This window comes from Triplophysa rosa, linkage group LG16 (assembly GCF_024868665.1).
Source record: "Triplophysa rosa linkage group LG16, Trosa_1v2, whole genome shotgun sequence".
Classification (NCBI taxonomy): domain Eukaryota; kingdom Metazoa; phylum Chordata; class Actinopteri; order Cypriniformes; family Nemacheilidae; genus Triplophysa; species Triplophysa rosa.
The window spans coordinates 4,656,636-4,673,349 of NC_079905.1; the positions used below are offsets into that span (position 1 = coordinate 4,656,636).

Sequence of the window (16,714 nt, forward strand, 5' to 3'; positions counted from 1 at the left end):
GTGTATAGATTATAATGACTTATAGTGGCTAATAAAAACTTACCGTCTTTTAGTAATAGTAACAAATACATTGTGTCGGGAAATTTGGTTACAGTGAGTTTTTTAAAGGTCCTGTCGATTTTATGAATGTTTATCTGACTGGATTCGTACTTCAATGTACTTCAATTTACTTCAAAGTAAGTAAATTACACCTGACCTCTGGGTGGCGCCAAAGGAATTCATTGTTAGTGTGTGACGCTCGTCAGCGCGCAATGTTGCCATAGCGACACAATACACCGCACAGACCGTCGTGTATGAGAAACAACAGCTTTTTAACTTTATATTTAATTTAAGTTTGTCCTCTTTTTCATTATTAAAAAATGAAAAAGCGAGGTGATAATTCTGCCAAGGAGAAAGTGGACAAGGTCGATTCTGGGATTGAGGAAGACCCGCCAAAGACTGCAGGTGACTGAGATAACAGACAGATCGCACATATTTTATTACGTTCTTTTGTGGCTAAAAGCAGAATACATGTCTTATAAAAATAGGTGCAGATATTTAGTTTATGCAAATGTGCAAATCAACTGAATGTTTTGTGGTCAACCACACGTTAGATGATTACCAGTGTTCAGGAAACCTTGAGATGGATCTTCAGGAGTTGTGTAAACTCATGGGCATGAGAGAGATCCCTGCTGTCAAGACGAAGCAGACAGAGAAAGAGCCACCGCCAGACAGAGAAGTTATGGGTACATTCTGCCATTTTGGTTATGTATTTATTCATTGTAAAGCTAAATAATTTCTCCATATGACTGTTACATCCATGTGTTCATTTGTTTGTTTATTTATATATGTTTTAATCACTTAAAAAACTCTTAAAGAAGAAAGCCAAACACAGACAATCTCAGAAAGCCAAAAATCGATGTGGTCCCCTAAGCCCTGTCTCCAGGTCGAGCTGGAGGATGAGGACCACCATAGCACAAAAGAGGTCAAGATATCTGGTAGGCTTTTGGTACAACACTTTAGTTTAAGTAGATTTGAGCTAACGTATAAACTATATAGTTTTAACGGTGTAGGTTTCATAGACAAACATTAAACTTGGACACTTTCGTTTATCATTGTTTGATAGGATGGATGGTGGATGAGCAGATGCTTCAGGTGCTGAATAAAACATTGCCGTCGCTTAACAGCTTACAGTGCCTACAGTGAGCCCTTGTGTGTTTTGTGTTTTTATGAGTGTTCATGTCGCAAGAAACGAGTTTGTATGTTGTGTTTTATCGCTGATATACTGTATGTCTTCTCACTTACACTGATGTTTTGCAGTATGTGGCGAACCGGCTTGACAGGTTACACGTTCACTTTACTGAGCAACACCATCTCTCTGTGCTCAAATCTCAGGTGATTTCTGTTCAACTAGAATATCAAAACCTTTATAGTCCTTAAAGGAACAGTTCAGTTTTGTAACCAAACAGTTATTGGCCACCATTGACAAGGAGAAATTGCTTTATAAATGTCTTTGTTCTGTTGAACAAAAAAGAAGATATTTTGATAAATGTAGGAAAGCAAACAGTTATGGGGCACTTTTGATTACCGTTATAATGTTAGTCTACTAAAGAACGTTTTGCTTACAAGCATTCTTCCAAATATCAGAACAACGAAATGTTTACAGATTTGGAACAACACGAGTAAATGAAGACTTGAAAGTTTTCATAAATCATCTTACAAATGATGATTATTTAAATTGGTGGGTTATGTTTTGTGCTTTAAGGGTCATTTTTAATTGGAAAATAAATTAGTGATGTGATTATCCATATTGTGACGCTAATGACATCATTGATCATCTTATGTCTTCTAGAAAAGTCATTCTGGAAGGTAATTCACTCCCTGAGCAGAGTTACCACTTAATGATTGGGGACGGCAGCATGTAAGTCGTTTAAAACACAAACACACACATATTTAAAGATTGTGTTGCATTTTTTTTTTGCTTAACCCCATTAGCTTTTCTATGACCCTAGGTTGACCCATTTATCACTACGCAACAATTGTATAGGAGAGGAGGGAGCTCGTCTGATCGGTTCTGCTCTTTCAACTGTACATTCTGCTAACAAGAACCTCCTGTCACTCAACTTGGCCTTTAATAGTATTGGGGATTCAGGTGCTGTGTATATTGCTCAGGTTTGTAAAGCAGAGAAGGTGTTTGGACTCTCATTTGTTATGTTTTTTCTTTGATTTCCTTTTATTTCTTGAAAGGGTCTCCGTTTTAATCGTTCCTTGAGGTGTTTGTCGTTATCCTACAATCATATAGGGGATAAAGGAGCAGCTCATTTAGCTGAGGTACAGCTGTACACTTCTATCTACGTCTTTTCATTTATAGTGTGTTATTTATTCATATAATTTATTATATGCATCTGTTTGTTTCTACAGGTGCTCGGTCTGTTTGCTCTGACACACGAGGAGATCGTGGAGAGGAGGAAACTGTTAATGAAGGGTGAGCAGTCAACCCTCATCCAGCCGTCTCAAGTTAGTCTGACAGACAGCACGTCTGAGCCGCCTCCTTCTGTCCACAGCAGCTCATCACTGGATCGAACCATCAACAACAAGAGTGTCAAAAAGAAGGTAAAGCCCTTTAGTATGTCTCATGAATCATGACATGAAAAAGACTTTCTCTTTTTATCTTTTTCATAAAATAAATAAACATTGTGCATTGCATTTGCGTGATTGCAGGACAATGTTAAAAAAGAGGAGAAACCAACGCCAGGTCAAGCAGCAAAGAAAGAAGAGCCAAAGCTGGCCAAGAAAGGTAATTCATCTGAACCTGTTCATGTCTGTTTTGTATGCGATTCAAAGTTTGACTATGATTGGTTGTTAAAATAAAAAAAGGTAAAATTGTGGTTTTTGATTTAGATAGCAAAGTGGCTCGTGGTCAGACTGGAAAGTTGAGCAGCAAAGACAAGAATCTGATAGTGTCTGAATCGGAGGTAAAAATCAGACAAAGAAAGAAAATAATTTAGCTAATACTTATATATAATATTAATCAAATCTTTCGCTAGATGTTTGTGCAAGAGACAGTGGAGGTGACTGAGGTGGTGGTCCCTCTGCTGGATTCTGAAATTCAGCACACCGGAGGCAAAGTCGTTTATCCAGGAAACAGCTGCCTTGTTTCTCTTAATCTCTCAGGTGAACCGATTTAACGACTTAATCTCATTCTTTCAAATTATTGTTTATTACACCAAACAAGGTTGAGAATCTTGTTAAACTTGTTATCTCTGTGTTTTCTTTTCTGCAGGAAATAAATTAACTGTGCAATCCTTAAAGCTGTTCCTCTCATCTTTGACGAGCCAGGGTGACGGAGGCCTCCAACGTCTTTCTCTCAATGTGAGCATCACCACTCTATTTCTCTGCCTTTCCTTTTCCTCTGGTGTTATCTGAACTGATCTTTGATGGAAATTCATGTCTTTCAGAGGAATCGCTTCTCCCCAGAGTGTGACACCTTCTTGAAGATACAGGAATTATTGTCTCCTAAGGACTCTTTTAACAAAAATAGCTCTGGTCAGGTGGAGGATGAAGAGCAGGTTGAAGCACAGACCACTGGTGCCGCATAACTGACAGGATAAGCGATAGAAATAACTTTCCTAACCAACTTACATTAGCGTCTCAAGATGACATCATTTAATAAACTTGGCAGTTTTGATTTTATTTTATAGCTATATTGCCATATTGAATTGAATTGTACACTACCAGTCAAACCTTGAAACACACCTCACTCCAAACTGATTTTTAAAAAGTAATTTGTTTAGAATAAATCCTCTGGATAAGTTTTGTAAGACAAATATAAGTTGTGTATCAAGTCAGACATGGTTAATGGATGAAAATTACATGCTAAAAATCTTATTGTATATGTTCTTTATATAAAAATGTTTAACTTAAATTAAGTATTGGCAAAATTTTGGCTTTTATGCAAAAGCTTGGTATGTACTGTATTGTTACAAGCTAATAAAAATAAAGAATTATGTCAGTTTAACCAATTGTTAGTTTTTCGTTTTATTGAGAATATGAAAAAAACATCAACAGTGCTTATTGTTCATTTGCCTTTATAATTTAATATATGGCGTTAGTGCTGTAGTACTCGAGTCCGGTCTCGAGACGGTTTTTTTATGGTCTCGGAATTGTCTTGGACTCGTTGGTATTTGAACTCGGACTTGGTCATTGGTCTCGCAAATGTTCTAGTCGGTCTCGTCCGAGTCCAGCGATATATGTTTTATTTTCTCCTTCAAAACAAAACATTGATAGAGCAATATTCTTGTGATCCGAAAACTAATGATCCGAAAACTGTTGCCGACTCTCGACTCTAGAACGAGAGCTGCGCGTGCTCATAAGTTCTCTTTTCACACAGCAGTTCAGTTCAGTGTGTGCTGTTGTTGTAACTAAATAACTCCGGTATATTGGTTCAAGTCCGCGGGACTGTCATGCACGCCAGAAAGTGAATAACTGAATTAATTTGTGGATAATATTAAGTATTTACGGGAGACGCTAAACGGGAACGATTCAGCTGAACTGGTTCGACCGGTTCACTAAAAAGAAAGAACCGGTTCGAATGAATGATTCGTCCGCGGCGCGAACTGAACAGCATCAATCATTCATCAGGCACGATGTCAGCGAGCAGCGGCATAATACAGATTGGTTTTACAAACCACAATAAATGAATCGACAGTGCGCTTAAAAGGAAACTTTTTGCACCAAAACTTTCCCCGAAACATGTGGGACAACATCCAATTTCGTAAGACACCTGCAAAGGCATCACAAAGAGAGGTAAGTTAATGCCATGTTTCAGAGTTAGCATTGCATTTGAGTATTTTAGAAAGTTTGGAAAGTAGGGCTTAAAGATAAGAATGATCGTATTTTTATTGTAATTGTGATGAACATGTTATTTAAGGATGGGCACCGACGTGCTTATAAATGTGCTTATAAACGAGCCGTGGAGCCTCTGCTCTTTCTAGCGGCTCCTCTATCGAACACGCACGTGCACGGGCAGTCGCGCACACGCACGCACGCACACACGCACTAAAGTGTTCATTGCTGCACAACCTTGCTGTTAGGAGGGCTGATAAAAAAGTTCCTTAAAAAAGTAATAAACAGTTACACTTCGGCTTTGTGACTTTAGTGCTATACCTATATAGTCAAAATAAAATGACCTTATTTTATCTGCTTTTTGATCATTACAAACAATAATGAAAATGATTATCTTAGAATAGAAGATATGCTGTCTCTTGCATCACATAAATTATCGATTGTAGTCATGATTTTTTTCTGTCTGTCTTGACTGTTTCAATTGGACTCGGTCTTGACTTGGACTCGAACCTCTCTGGACTTGGACTTGACTTGGACTCGAACCTCTTTGGACTCGGACTTGACTCGACTAGTCCTGGTCTTGGACTTGTCTTGGACTCGACAATGGTGGACTTGACTACAGCCCTATATGGCGTTTATTTCTAAACTATTTTCTTATTTTTAATTTAGGAGTTTATTTCCAAACTCGTTTTTTTTTATTGTGCATTCCAATTAATATCAATCAAACTGCAGTTGGTTTGTTTCGATTAAAGCCATAATAGCTCAAAAAAATACAGCTAACTAACACAATAAAAACATGATAACATCATAAAAAATCTCATTTTGGATACAAACTCTTCATATATACAGTGTATAATTTTTTGTAATGATCAAATGTAGTAATATTATTTGTTTATAATGTTATAGTATTAATAAACTAATGGTGGAGACTTTAAAAATAGCTAATTTAATAATTTTAACCATCTTGAAAATGTATTTAGTTAGTTGAAAAAGTAAAAATGCTGTTTTATTTGAGGCGACAGAATATACTGTTTGTACAGTTTAAAACGACTATGTCTTTATTATATATTTCCTTAAATCCTCATAAAACATGCAAACACCGTTTAGAGGGAAAGAAAGAGGAAGAACATTATGGGTGGCGCTTATCGTCCCGCGTCAACGTGCACTGGACCAATCAGAATGTCTTTTGTTGGTTCTACAGCAGCCACTTATGAACGATCGTAGCGTTGTGGCGCATGTGTGTTTTTAGCCCATTTATATATGTTATTTGTTTGTTTTAGAGGATACTTCAGAAATTGCGCGCTACACCTTTACCGCAGCTCAGGGGGACTTTTACTTTGTCGAGATACAAACAAGCGTTTGCGGCAAGGGAAGTCTGCGCCATCTAACATAACATCTGCAGCTCTGCTAAGCGTCTCTGAGCCTGTGAGCGTTTCTAACGTGTCATAAATACCGTAGCAACACATTGAGAAAGATTAGGGAGCGGGATTGTAGTTCACTGGATGCCGTTGTCTTGGTTTTATTTTAAGGTAACGTTAGTGTATCAAGCGGTTCTTTTATTGTGCTTTGGTGATATATGTCAGAAGTTATGTAGAAGTTGTTATTTATAAGTATTTGTTCCGTCCCGTTATCATGGTTACAGTTCTTGTTTGATCTGTCAGCCATGTGTGTTGTGCTTTCAACACTGACATCTTGTAAATCCCACCCTGTATCTATGCTTGTCCAAAAAAGTCCTCCAATGTACGTGCTCACTAGATTCACAGTAATGATATGTAAGATCCACTGACAAATTCCTAGATTTAGAAACACCAAGGGAAATCAACTATATGACAATCCCGCATGACATCTGTAAGGATCAACCTTTTTCATGATGTCGCTTCAACAGGAACGCAATGAGCGGTGAAATGGATGAAGAGAACATCATGAGGATGACGAAGGAAGAGCTCCAGCGCTGGATCCAAGCAGAGGTGGAGAGAAACCCTCAGCTGATGCAGAGACACGAACAGCTGGCACAGGTGGAGGAATGGGTCAAACAGAGGGAGGGCGAGGCCACCTACACCCGACTGATGCACAGCAATGCCTACGAGTGAGTCAGCCAAAGGAAAGCCCGCTTTATATTTTTGGATAGTTTATGGGTTTTTCGAGGACAAACTCTATACAATTTGTTGCAGATATGTATGGTTGAAAATCAGTGTTACGTTACATGACTATTACAGTTACAGTTACACGATAAGAACGGTATGTAAATGTGCTGATGTCGAATATTTGTGTGTATATTTAAATACTTTTATATTACATTTGTACAACAGTTTTTCATGCTGTTTATGTCAGATCCGTCCTTGAGTGCGAGTCGGTGATGAAAGGTCTTTATGGGATGCTGGGACTGCACTACCGAGATGAGGACTCGGAGGAAGAAGGAGGAGTCAGAGAACCACGGGATGTCATTCAGATCATAGACGATGAGGAAGATGGAGAGAAAAAGAGTGCCTGTGATAATGATAATGACATTGTTGTCGTTGATCTGGGTGGTAAGAACAAAGAAAACCATGCTACAAATTTTTATAAATTACAGTTTAGGCCTTAATGTTTCTCTGTCACACTTGCAGCTACCAAAGAATCCTTGGAGCCGATGGTAAGGGTAACACCTTGAAAAATATAAAACACATTGTGACATATATCGCCCCGTGCTTACTTTCACGTTCTCTTTCAGCTTGAAAAGGTGACTGTGGCCATGGAGAGATCCTCCAGACTAGTGCAGGATTTAGTGGAGATGGTGACCAAAACATCTTCCGGAAGAACTGAGTCATCATTAGACATCTCCATTAGACCTTCATCGACCTTGACTCCCGAGACCAGCTCTTCTGGATGTCCGACACCTGCTCAATGCTCTTCCCCAATGAATCAACAACCAAGAACGGACAGCTCTTTTGCAATAATTAAAACGGAATCTTTATGGATGGCAACGACTCCTTCCTTGCTTTCCAACAGTCCAAAACAACCTGAAACTATCGGCACTCATAATACAGAGTTCACATCAAGGATCAAGACTGAACCTCCATGTGAAACATTTTCACTTCAGAACAACTGTAAAGATCATAAAACGACTTATCCATCCATAGCATCAATCAAAACTGAACCTGAACTGATGGAAGTGACTCCAGACATTTTTTTTCGTTCGAGCAATTCCATGAACGCAATTAAACCTGAACATGATTTCATGCCGGTGATTTCAAAAATTTCTTCGCTTTCAAGTGACTTTGAAGCAAACAGAGCAACAGTTAAGACTGAACCTCAATCTACTCCAGTGTCTTCTGAAATTTCCCCTCCTGAAACAATTGTGAAGCATAATTCAGATTCCATATCAACGCTTAAGACTGAACCATCATTTACAAAATTAAAAAGCGAACAACCTGAAATGATTCCCAGTCATGGTCCAGATCGCATCAAAACCAAACCTCAATTGACAGTAATGTCTTCTGAAACGTCTTCACTAGCAAGCAATTCAGAACAACCCGAAACTATTCCAGATTGTAATTCCGCACCAGATAAAACTTCTGAAATGTCTTCGCCGAGCAATTCCGAGCAAGACAACGCTATTTCCCCTGACAAGTCGACATCCACAGACAAGGCGGCAGCTGAACAGAGGCAGTCTTCTAAATCCCCCGAGCCCTCAGAAAAACCCAAAACCAGGCTGAGATCATCAACTGCTTCTTCCAACACTCCCAGCTCACGGAAAGAAACGACTCGGCCATCTTCACATCTTGACGAATCAGATGACGCAGAGGAGCCATACAGCCCTGCAAGCAGTGATGACTCGTATCACCCTCCCTCAAAATCATCCAAAAATGATGAATCTGATGACACAGAAGATCCTGACAGCGCTGCACACAGTGATGACTCGTATCAACCTCCCTCAAAATCATCTAAAAATAAAGCTAAGAAAAACACAAGCAAGGTGACCAGCCCATCTTTAAGAATCCCAAAACCTGTCGCTGCTCCCGCCGCTGCTCCCACCGCCGCGGCTCCACCTGCTCCCGCTCCCACCGCCGCGGCTCCACCTGCTCCCGCTGCCAAACCCTCAGATGCAAAACAAAGTAAGCTTGACTTTCTTTCATTCAGGTTTGCATTTCGTACTCTGTCTTGTCTTTGGTGTCATTCATTTTTATGGCTGTCTTTGTCAAACTCAATAATTCACATATTTCCAAATGAAAGTCATTTATCCTCTGTTGGTCTTCTCAGTTTCCACGGCCTCGTCCGGCATCTTTCCAGAGTTACCTAAAGAGGTGGAACTACAGGTCGACACGGTTGTGTTGGCGAAGGTGAAAAGCAAGACGTGGTATCGAGGAAAAGTGGTGGAAACCAAAACAGAAGGTAGGACTGATTTTTTTCTGAAAGCTGTTATGACTTATTAACAGTTTTATTTGTGTTTGTATCAAATCAGTTTTGTGATACATTAAGAATTTGTCTCAAGGAGGTCCGTATTTTGTTTGGATATCACCCAAAAATGAAAATTCATTTGAAAAAATGAAAATCATTTACTCACCCTCAAATTGTTCCAAACCTGTATAAATGATGAACATAAAGAAAGATATTTGGAAAAAAGTTCCAAACATTCTTTCAAATATCTTTCTTCGTGTTTATCAGAACAAAGAAATTTGTACAGGTTTTGGAACAACTTGATGGGGTAATTCATGACAGAATAATTCATAATAATAATATGCTTCTTCACGCAGCATCGGTAATTTAACCTGCCTCATCTTTTTGTTTTTCTTTCAAGAGAATGGCCACAGGTATAACATAGAGTTTAAGAATGATAAGAAGTGTCTGATTCCGGCTCATCACGTGGCCTTTCTGAAGCCTCCCCTGCTGAAGGATCTATTTATTGGCTGTCGGGTTGTGGTCAGCATCAAAGATGAGCAAGACAAGATGCATTTCGATGCCGCCGTGCTAGTTGAACTTCCAGATCGCAGGAATCGTATGAGGTGTGTTCAAATTAATGGAATAAGTCTCCCAAAAGTTTTTGTGGTGTGAAATCTTATTTTTATTTTGTAGGTGTCTGTTTTTTTTTCTAATGTTTTCCTGAATATTTTTATCAGGTTTTTGGTGTTTTATGACTATGGCCGGGCAACTTATTTGGCTCTACCAGACCTGCATCTTGTCTGCAAACAGAGTAAGAAATGACATTCGTTAATTCGCATTTATTTCTTTCATGTATATTTGAAGGATTTGTGAGCTATTTCTTCTAACATCGAACACTTTTTAATATTATATATATTTACTTGACAATGATGACCCAAAATAGAAAAGTGTTTATGTAACGTTTTGTTGTGTACCGAAGACGATGTTGTAAAGACGATCCCCGTTCACACTGTATTATGCATGCCAGAACAGTAGTTGGTGATGTCACTTTGTAAAAAACACTTAATACGTGTGGGCATGATGCCACCGTTTTCACAAATGTGTGTTTTTGTAGTTTACATGAATATCATTCATGAAAACTTCAAGTTTGAAAAGCAGTTTCAAAATGTAAAAGCTATTTTACATCATGTAAAAATAGTTAGCAGTACTAATAATGGCAACAGGTTTATATTTAGACCTTAAGTAACAATGAGGAATTGATCAAATTGAAAATGTTCTTTTTTTGTAGTCAAACATGTTTGGAAGGACATTGAGGACGAGACATGCCGGTCGCAGGTGAAGGAATATCTCAGTGTCTATCCCAACCCCATTGCTGTCGTGCTTCGGATTGGTCAAGACACAAAGGCGAAACGTAATGGCAAGTTTGAGTCTTGCTCGGTTCACCAGTTGGATGGAAGCCTGGTCCAGATCTGCTATAAGGTGATACTGGCTCTCGCGTAGATTGTGTACCTTATATCATTTTTTTAACAAGAACATAACACAATGGGAAGAGACCTAAATAATGATCTATAATAATTATTGTATTTATATCATTATTATAATCCTGATTTTCTGTTGGATTGTGCAGCCGTCATTTAGTTTTAACAAATGTTTGTCTTTTTCAGAGTGACAACCACAAAGAGTGGGTGTATAAAGGCTCGGACAAGTTGGAGCACATTGTTAATATCAAGAAGCGTCTGGCTCAACAGAAACAGCAAGAGTCCACTGGTAGTCCACTTCTATATGTTTGTGGCTTTGTGAATTTGGTGGCGCTTTTACTCATATTCTCTGTTTCTCACACAACAGGAAACAACACCTCAGCGTCTTCTGCTTCATCACATGTACCCCGACAATCTGATAGCACATCCACCACCACCATCACAAAACCATCTCCGAGCCCTCAAAACACCAACACGTCACCTGCGTCTTCTACAGATGTAACGCGACAAACTGGTGGTACCCCCGTCTCCAAATCACCATCTCCGAGCCCTCAGAATAACACGCCTGCTGTGTCTCCCACACCGGCGACACAACAAACTGATAACGCAGTCGCTAAAGCACCATCTCTTAGCCCTCAAAACACAACGGCGGGTGTGTCTTCCTCACATGTGACACAACAAACTGATAACGCAGTCGCTAAAGCACCATCTCTGAGCCCTCAAAACACAACTGCGGGTGTGTCTTCCTCACGTGTGACACAACAAACTGCTACCACGATCACCAGAGCATCATCTATTAGCCTTGAAAAAGCCAAGTCAGCTGCATTCCAGCCAATGGTGGTGCTGGAAAAGCTGGCCATGCCCTTGTTCATCCCACCAGCTGCTATAGAAGCAGTCAGTTACCCGGAGTTGAGGTGAGTTATGAATAAAAATCTGATTTCGTGACATTGTTTTACTGAGATTTGCTTGTATTTAGCAGAATAGTTGGCTGAATGGATCATTTGCATACCTGCATCTTTTTACGTCCCTTTTTCCTATTCTGTATTCCAGAACTGAAAAGCGACCTGCAGATGATGAGGTAGAAGAGCATGTGTCGGAGAAAAACCAGGCGAAGTTCACGAACTTGTTTCATCGCTGTTGTCCAGCATGTCTGAATGGGACGAGACCGAAACAAGTTGACATGTACCATGGAGAAAATCCACTCCAGATTCCATTGCTTTTTAACTTTCGGCGAATGACTGCTCGCCGTCGTCTTGATGGAAATGTGAGTGGAGTTTGAAGTTTTGAAGTCATTTGTTTAAGAGAGCCACACATTATTTGAGTTATTATAGTTTTATTAAGATCTTGCGTTACCTTTTATTTTTATATTTTAGGTACTTTCATTTTAGTTAGATTTGTTTTGCAGTATACAAGTTAAAATGATGTATATTTCAGCGTTAGTTTAGTTTTTATTTATTTCAGTTAAAAAAATGTTGTGCCTCGACTTTAACTTATTCTAATAATATTTAGGCCAATATTTTATTCTATTTCAATTAACAGAAATGTTAAAATAGTTTTAGTAAAGTTTAATAACCTTGGTAGAGCATGACACACCAATACAAAAGTTCAATTCCCCTTAAAACAAACACATAAAATGCACCTCTCAAGCACACTGTACTGTAAATTGTCTCAAAGTTGGTCTTTTCTTTGCTCTCATCAGGTGTTTTTTCACATTTTCTATCGGTCGCCGTGTGGGCGGAGCCTGTGCGACATGGAGGAAGTGCAAAATTACTTGTTTGAAACGCGTTGCGACTTTCTCTTCCTGGAAATGTTCTGTATGGACCCATTCGTCCTTGTGAATCGTGCCCGACCCCCTTCCACATCAACCAGCCAACCTTACCTGTACCTGCCGGACATATCGGTGGGGAGGGAGGTTCTCCCGCTGCCCTGCATCAATGAGGTGGACCAAACACCTGCTCCTAGAGTCAAATACACCAGAGACAGAATTCTGGCTCCGGGTGTCTCCGTCAACACGAGCTTAGATTTCATGACTGGATGTGACTGTACGGATGGCTGCCGGGACAGGTGCTCTTACTTTTCCTTTTGTATATTGTGAAGATCTACTTGCGCACTTAAAAAAATGAAATTAAAGGAATCTGGCTTTAAAACAGATTAAAGGGATGGTTCACCCACAAATAAAAATGATTTATTTACTCACCCTATCATTCCAAACTAGTAGGATTTGTTTCATCCGAAAAACACAAACAAAGATATTTTGAAGAATGTTGGTAACCAAACAACATTGGCCCCATTGACTGCCATTGTATGGACACAAAACCACGCAGACGTTTCTCAAATTATCTTCTGTTGTGTTCCACAGAAGAAAGAGTCATATACAGGTTTTGAGCGACTTGTATTGTAACCTGAATGTTCCTTCACAACCTTCATCATTAAAAGTCTGTCTTTATGTTTGTGAAAGGACAAAGTGTTCATGTCATCGGTTGACCATTGAGGCCACGTCCTTATGCAGCGACGGTCCTGTAGATGTTACAGCTGGATACACGTATAAGAGATTGCAAACCTCCTTGCCAACAGGGTTAGAAATGCTCTCTATCTCTCTCGCATGTATATTGTGCACCATATGCATATATGTATGCAACTGCAATGTGCAGACCTCACAGTTTTCCACACACTGTTACACTTGTGTGCATGATAAAGTGAGTTTAGTTGAACTATAATCATGATTTATTTTTTATTGTTAAGCATTACCATGTTTACTGCACCTCAGGTAAATATAAAAATGTAAATGGTCTCTCCATCTCTAAAGGGTGTATGAATGTAACCCTCTCTGCCGCTGCGACCCCAGAATCTGCAGCAGCAGGCTGGTTCAACACGGCCTGCAGCTGCGGCTGGAGCTCTTCATGACTCAACACAAAGGATGGGGCATCCGCTGCAAAGACGACGTGGCCAAAGGAACCTTCGTATGCGTTTTTACTGGTGAGCAAACTTGCGTTCGGAATGCCGCTGTGTGTGGACGCATAAAATATATATTTTTGATGGTCTTTCAATCACCGCACAGGTAAAATCGTGACTGAGGATAAAGTGAATGAAGATGACGTGGTGTCTGGTAATGAGTACCTGGCCAATCTTGACTTCATTGAGGGGGTGGAGAAACTGAAGGAGGGTTACGAAAGTGAGGCGTACTGCTCGGACACAGAGACCGAAAGCAGCAAGAAGACCAGAACCATGAAAACGGGGCCATTGTGGAAAAATATCCTCTTTCAAGCTGACTCTAGCAGTGGGGAAGGTATGTTGGGTCCAAACAAAATGACAAAAATTAAGATGTTTTCTAAGGAGCGATTGACATTTCGCGTCTTTTGCGCGCGTATTTTCATTATTTTAAATGTAGACACACAGCAGGCGCAAATAGGGAGCGACACGGTCGCAATGCGCATGCGGTGCAATGCTCCGGTTTTTCTAGGCGCATTAGCGCCGCATCGAGATAAATATATTTACATTTTTAGGAATGCTGCACACGCACCGCATGAGAAAGCAGTGCGGCTCGCGGTTTTAGACGCAAAATGTGAATCGCCCCTAACACGTTTCAAAAACTCAATACGCAGAAATGACCAGTCAATTAAACATTTTTTTAAATACTTTGTTCAATTGTTTTTAGATAAAGATGAACCTATGGAGCTGGGCAATGAGCGAGAAAAGATGGATGGTAACAACAAGTGATTTTAGTCATTTCTATTCTCATACTTCAACTATGAATTAAACTTAATGTGCTTCACTGGTGAAAGAATTGACATAATTTTATTGAGACTTTTTCTTCTGCTAAACATACAAGAGGATATTTTGAAGAATGTTGGTAACCAAACACCACTGACCCGCAATTGATTTCCATTGTGTGGACACAAAACCGCCGAGACATTTCTCAAAATATCTTGTTTTGTGTATACAGGTTTTGAACGACATGAGGCCGAATAACTCATTTTAATTTTGGGGTGAACTATCCCTTTAAATACCAACCCTGTTTTTAACACACCATGATTTGAACTGCACACTTGTGTCTTCTCAATAATGGTCTAGGCTTTGACAACATCCTAGCTCTTAAAGGGATACTTCACCCAAAAATGAAAATTCGGTCATCATTTAGTCAATTGTTCCAAACCTGAAGAAATTTCTTTGTTATGCTGAACACTATGGCAGTAAACGAGGCATGGGGTCTGACATTCTTCCAAATATCTACCTGTGTGTTCAGCATAGCAAAGAAATGTATAAAGGCTTGGAACAATCTGAGTGTGAGTAAATGATGACAGGATTTTCATTTTTAAGTAGACAGAATTTTCAAGTAGTAAGACAAGTGTCCTCAGAAAAACCAACACAAACAAAAGACAACGAAATGTAATTTGTTCATTTTGAAAGATCATACAGTAGTTGCTCTTGGCTGTTTGTTGGTGTATTATGGACCATAACGGTGTATCTGTTGTGTTTCCTGGCCTCCCCTCTTTTCATATTCAGCCTGCGACACGGCTTTTCGTGAGAGAAAGCTATCGCATAAACCACAGAAAAAGTCTGAAGGTACACAGAAGAATGCGACTGCACTTACTAACCAAAAGAGATAATTGTCACTTACTCACCTGAAGTCTTCCTCATAGTTTTTCATCAGATCTTTAATTTGCTCTTCCTCAGGACAAAAAGTCTCAGGCCCAAAACGTTGCTTCGCCATCAAGTCGTTTGAGAGAAGAGTGAAAGCACTAGAAAAAGCCGATCCACGGAATGAGAAAACTAGGAAAGGACAACCTGGCAACAACACCCGCAAACTGTTCGACGGGGAGGAGATGTGCTACATCATCGACGCCAGACAGGAGGGCAACCTCGGGCGATTCATCAATGTTAGCCAAACTCTAAAGAAAGTGATTATAGACATCCCAACAGTGTTGTTTGAATTTAAATAACCTATTATGTCATGTTTTCCTCTCTCAACAGCATAGCTGCAGTCCCAATTTGTTTGTCCAGAATGTTTTTGTGGACACACATGATCTCCGGTTCCCCTGGGTTGCGTTCTTTGCCAACAAGTCAGTGCCTACATTCATACCCACTTATTCTGTTGAAAAGATTTTTCCTAAAATACCCAAACAACTGTTTTCTCTATATGTCATCCCCATTTACCAGGCGCATCAAAGCTGGCACGGAGATGACGTGGGATTATAACTATGAGGTGGGCAGCGTGGAGGGCAAGGTTCTGCTCTGCTGCTGTGGTTCATCACGGTGCACAGGACGGCTGCTCTGATCTTTGATCTTAACATCAAACACTACATGTCTTTTTCAGATGTTATTGTTGTCAGACGCCTAATGTTTGAAATGGACATTAGAGGCTAAAAGAGCATCCCAATAATAAGACCCCTTCAATATGAATTAGTTTGTTGTTTTTGTTTGTTTTTATTATTCTTAATGTTGTGTTTATATATCAAGTGTAAATAAAATGTTGGAATATCAAAATGAATAAAAATGATCTTTTGCATTATTTGTTCAGTCAAACATGGGGATGGGGGTGTGAACTTGACATTCAATGACTATAAAAAGAATTGCAATGAAAAATTGTTAAGTATAATAAATAGAAATATTAAAATTATTTTTAAGAAAGGTTAGGTTGTAGGTTTTTTTTTTTTTAATATTCCTAAACATCACAATATGATTATTTGTTATGCGTGAAAATATAAACTTATTGGTTATCCTATTTTACCTCATTCGTATTATAACTTAATTTAACACAAAATAATTAATATGTTTATATGAAGAATTTGGTTCCAAAATGAGATGATGTTCAAAAATCATGTTTTTACTGTTATCGTGTTTTTATTGTGTTAGTTAGCTATATTTTTTGAGTTATCAAGGCTTAAATCAAAACAAACCAACTGCAGTTGGATTGATATTAATTGGAATGCGCAATAAATAACATGAGTTTTGAAAAATTTAAGTTATCTCATTTTGGAAGCAAACTATTCATATAATTTATGACCCGTTAACAATATTTGGCGAAAACGTGGGGCTTCGTGATGATGTTGGAA

The 16,714-nt window shown here is 39.2% G+C and overlaps 2 protein-coding genes across 2 annotated transcripts; both read left to right on the forward strand.

Moving 5' to 3' along the window:
• Positions 1-292: 292 nt before the first annotated feature.
• lrrc71 (leucine rich repeat containing 71) lies at positions 293-3,824 on the forward strand. The gene is made up of 14 exons (XM_057355280.1): positions 293-444; positions 594-725; positions 858-977; positions 1,106-1,181; positions 1,300-1,374; positions 1,832-1,900; positions 1,992-2,151; positions 2,227-2,310; positions 2,401-2,592; positions 2,701-2,776; positions 2,881-2,954; positions 3,027-3,153; positions 3,263-3,351; positions 3,438-3,824. Exons 1-14 carry the CDS (start codon positions 360-362, stop codon positions 3,576-3,578), a joined length of 1,500 nt encoding a protein of 499 aa, XP_057211263.1. The 5' UTR covers positions 293-359; the 3' UTR covers positions 3,579-3,824.
• Positions 3,825-6,018: 2,194 nt separating this feature from the next.
• setdb1a (SET domain bifurcated histone lysine methyltransferase 1a) lies at positions 6,019-16,147 on the forward strand. The gene is made up of 21 exons (XM_057355274.1): positions 6,019-6,353; positions 6,710-6,910; positions 7,156-7,352; positions 7,431-7,456; positions 7,535-8,918; positions 9,064-9,195; positions 9,602-9,806; positions 9,921-9,994; positions 10,472-10,662; positions 10,848-10,950; positions 11,029-11,575; positions 11,712-11,925; positions 12,361-12,725; positions 13,120-13,236; positions 13,468-13,637; positions 13,720-13,947; positions 14,317-14,364; positions 15,165-15,224; positions 15,336-15,538; positions 15,633-15,721; positions 15,819-16,147. The coding sequence occupies exons 2-21, from the start codon at positions 6,717-6,719 to the stop codon at positions 15,934-15,936; spliced, it is 4,665 nt and encodes a 1,554-aa protein (XP_057211257.1). The 5' UTR covers positions 6,019-6,353; positions 6,710-6,716; the 3' UTR covers positions 15,937-16,147.
• Positions 16,148-16,714: the final 567 nt, after the last annotated feature.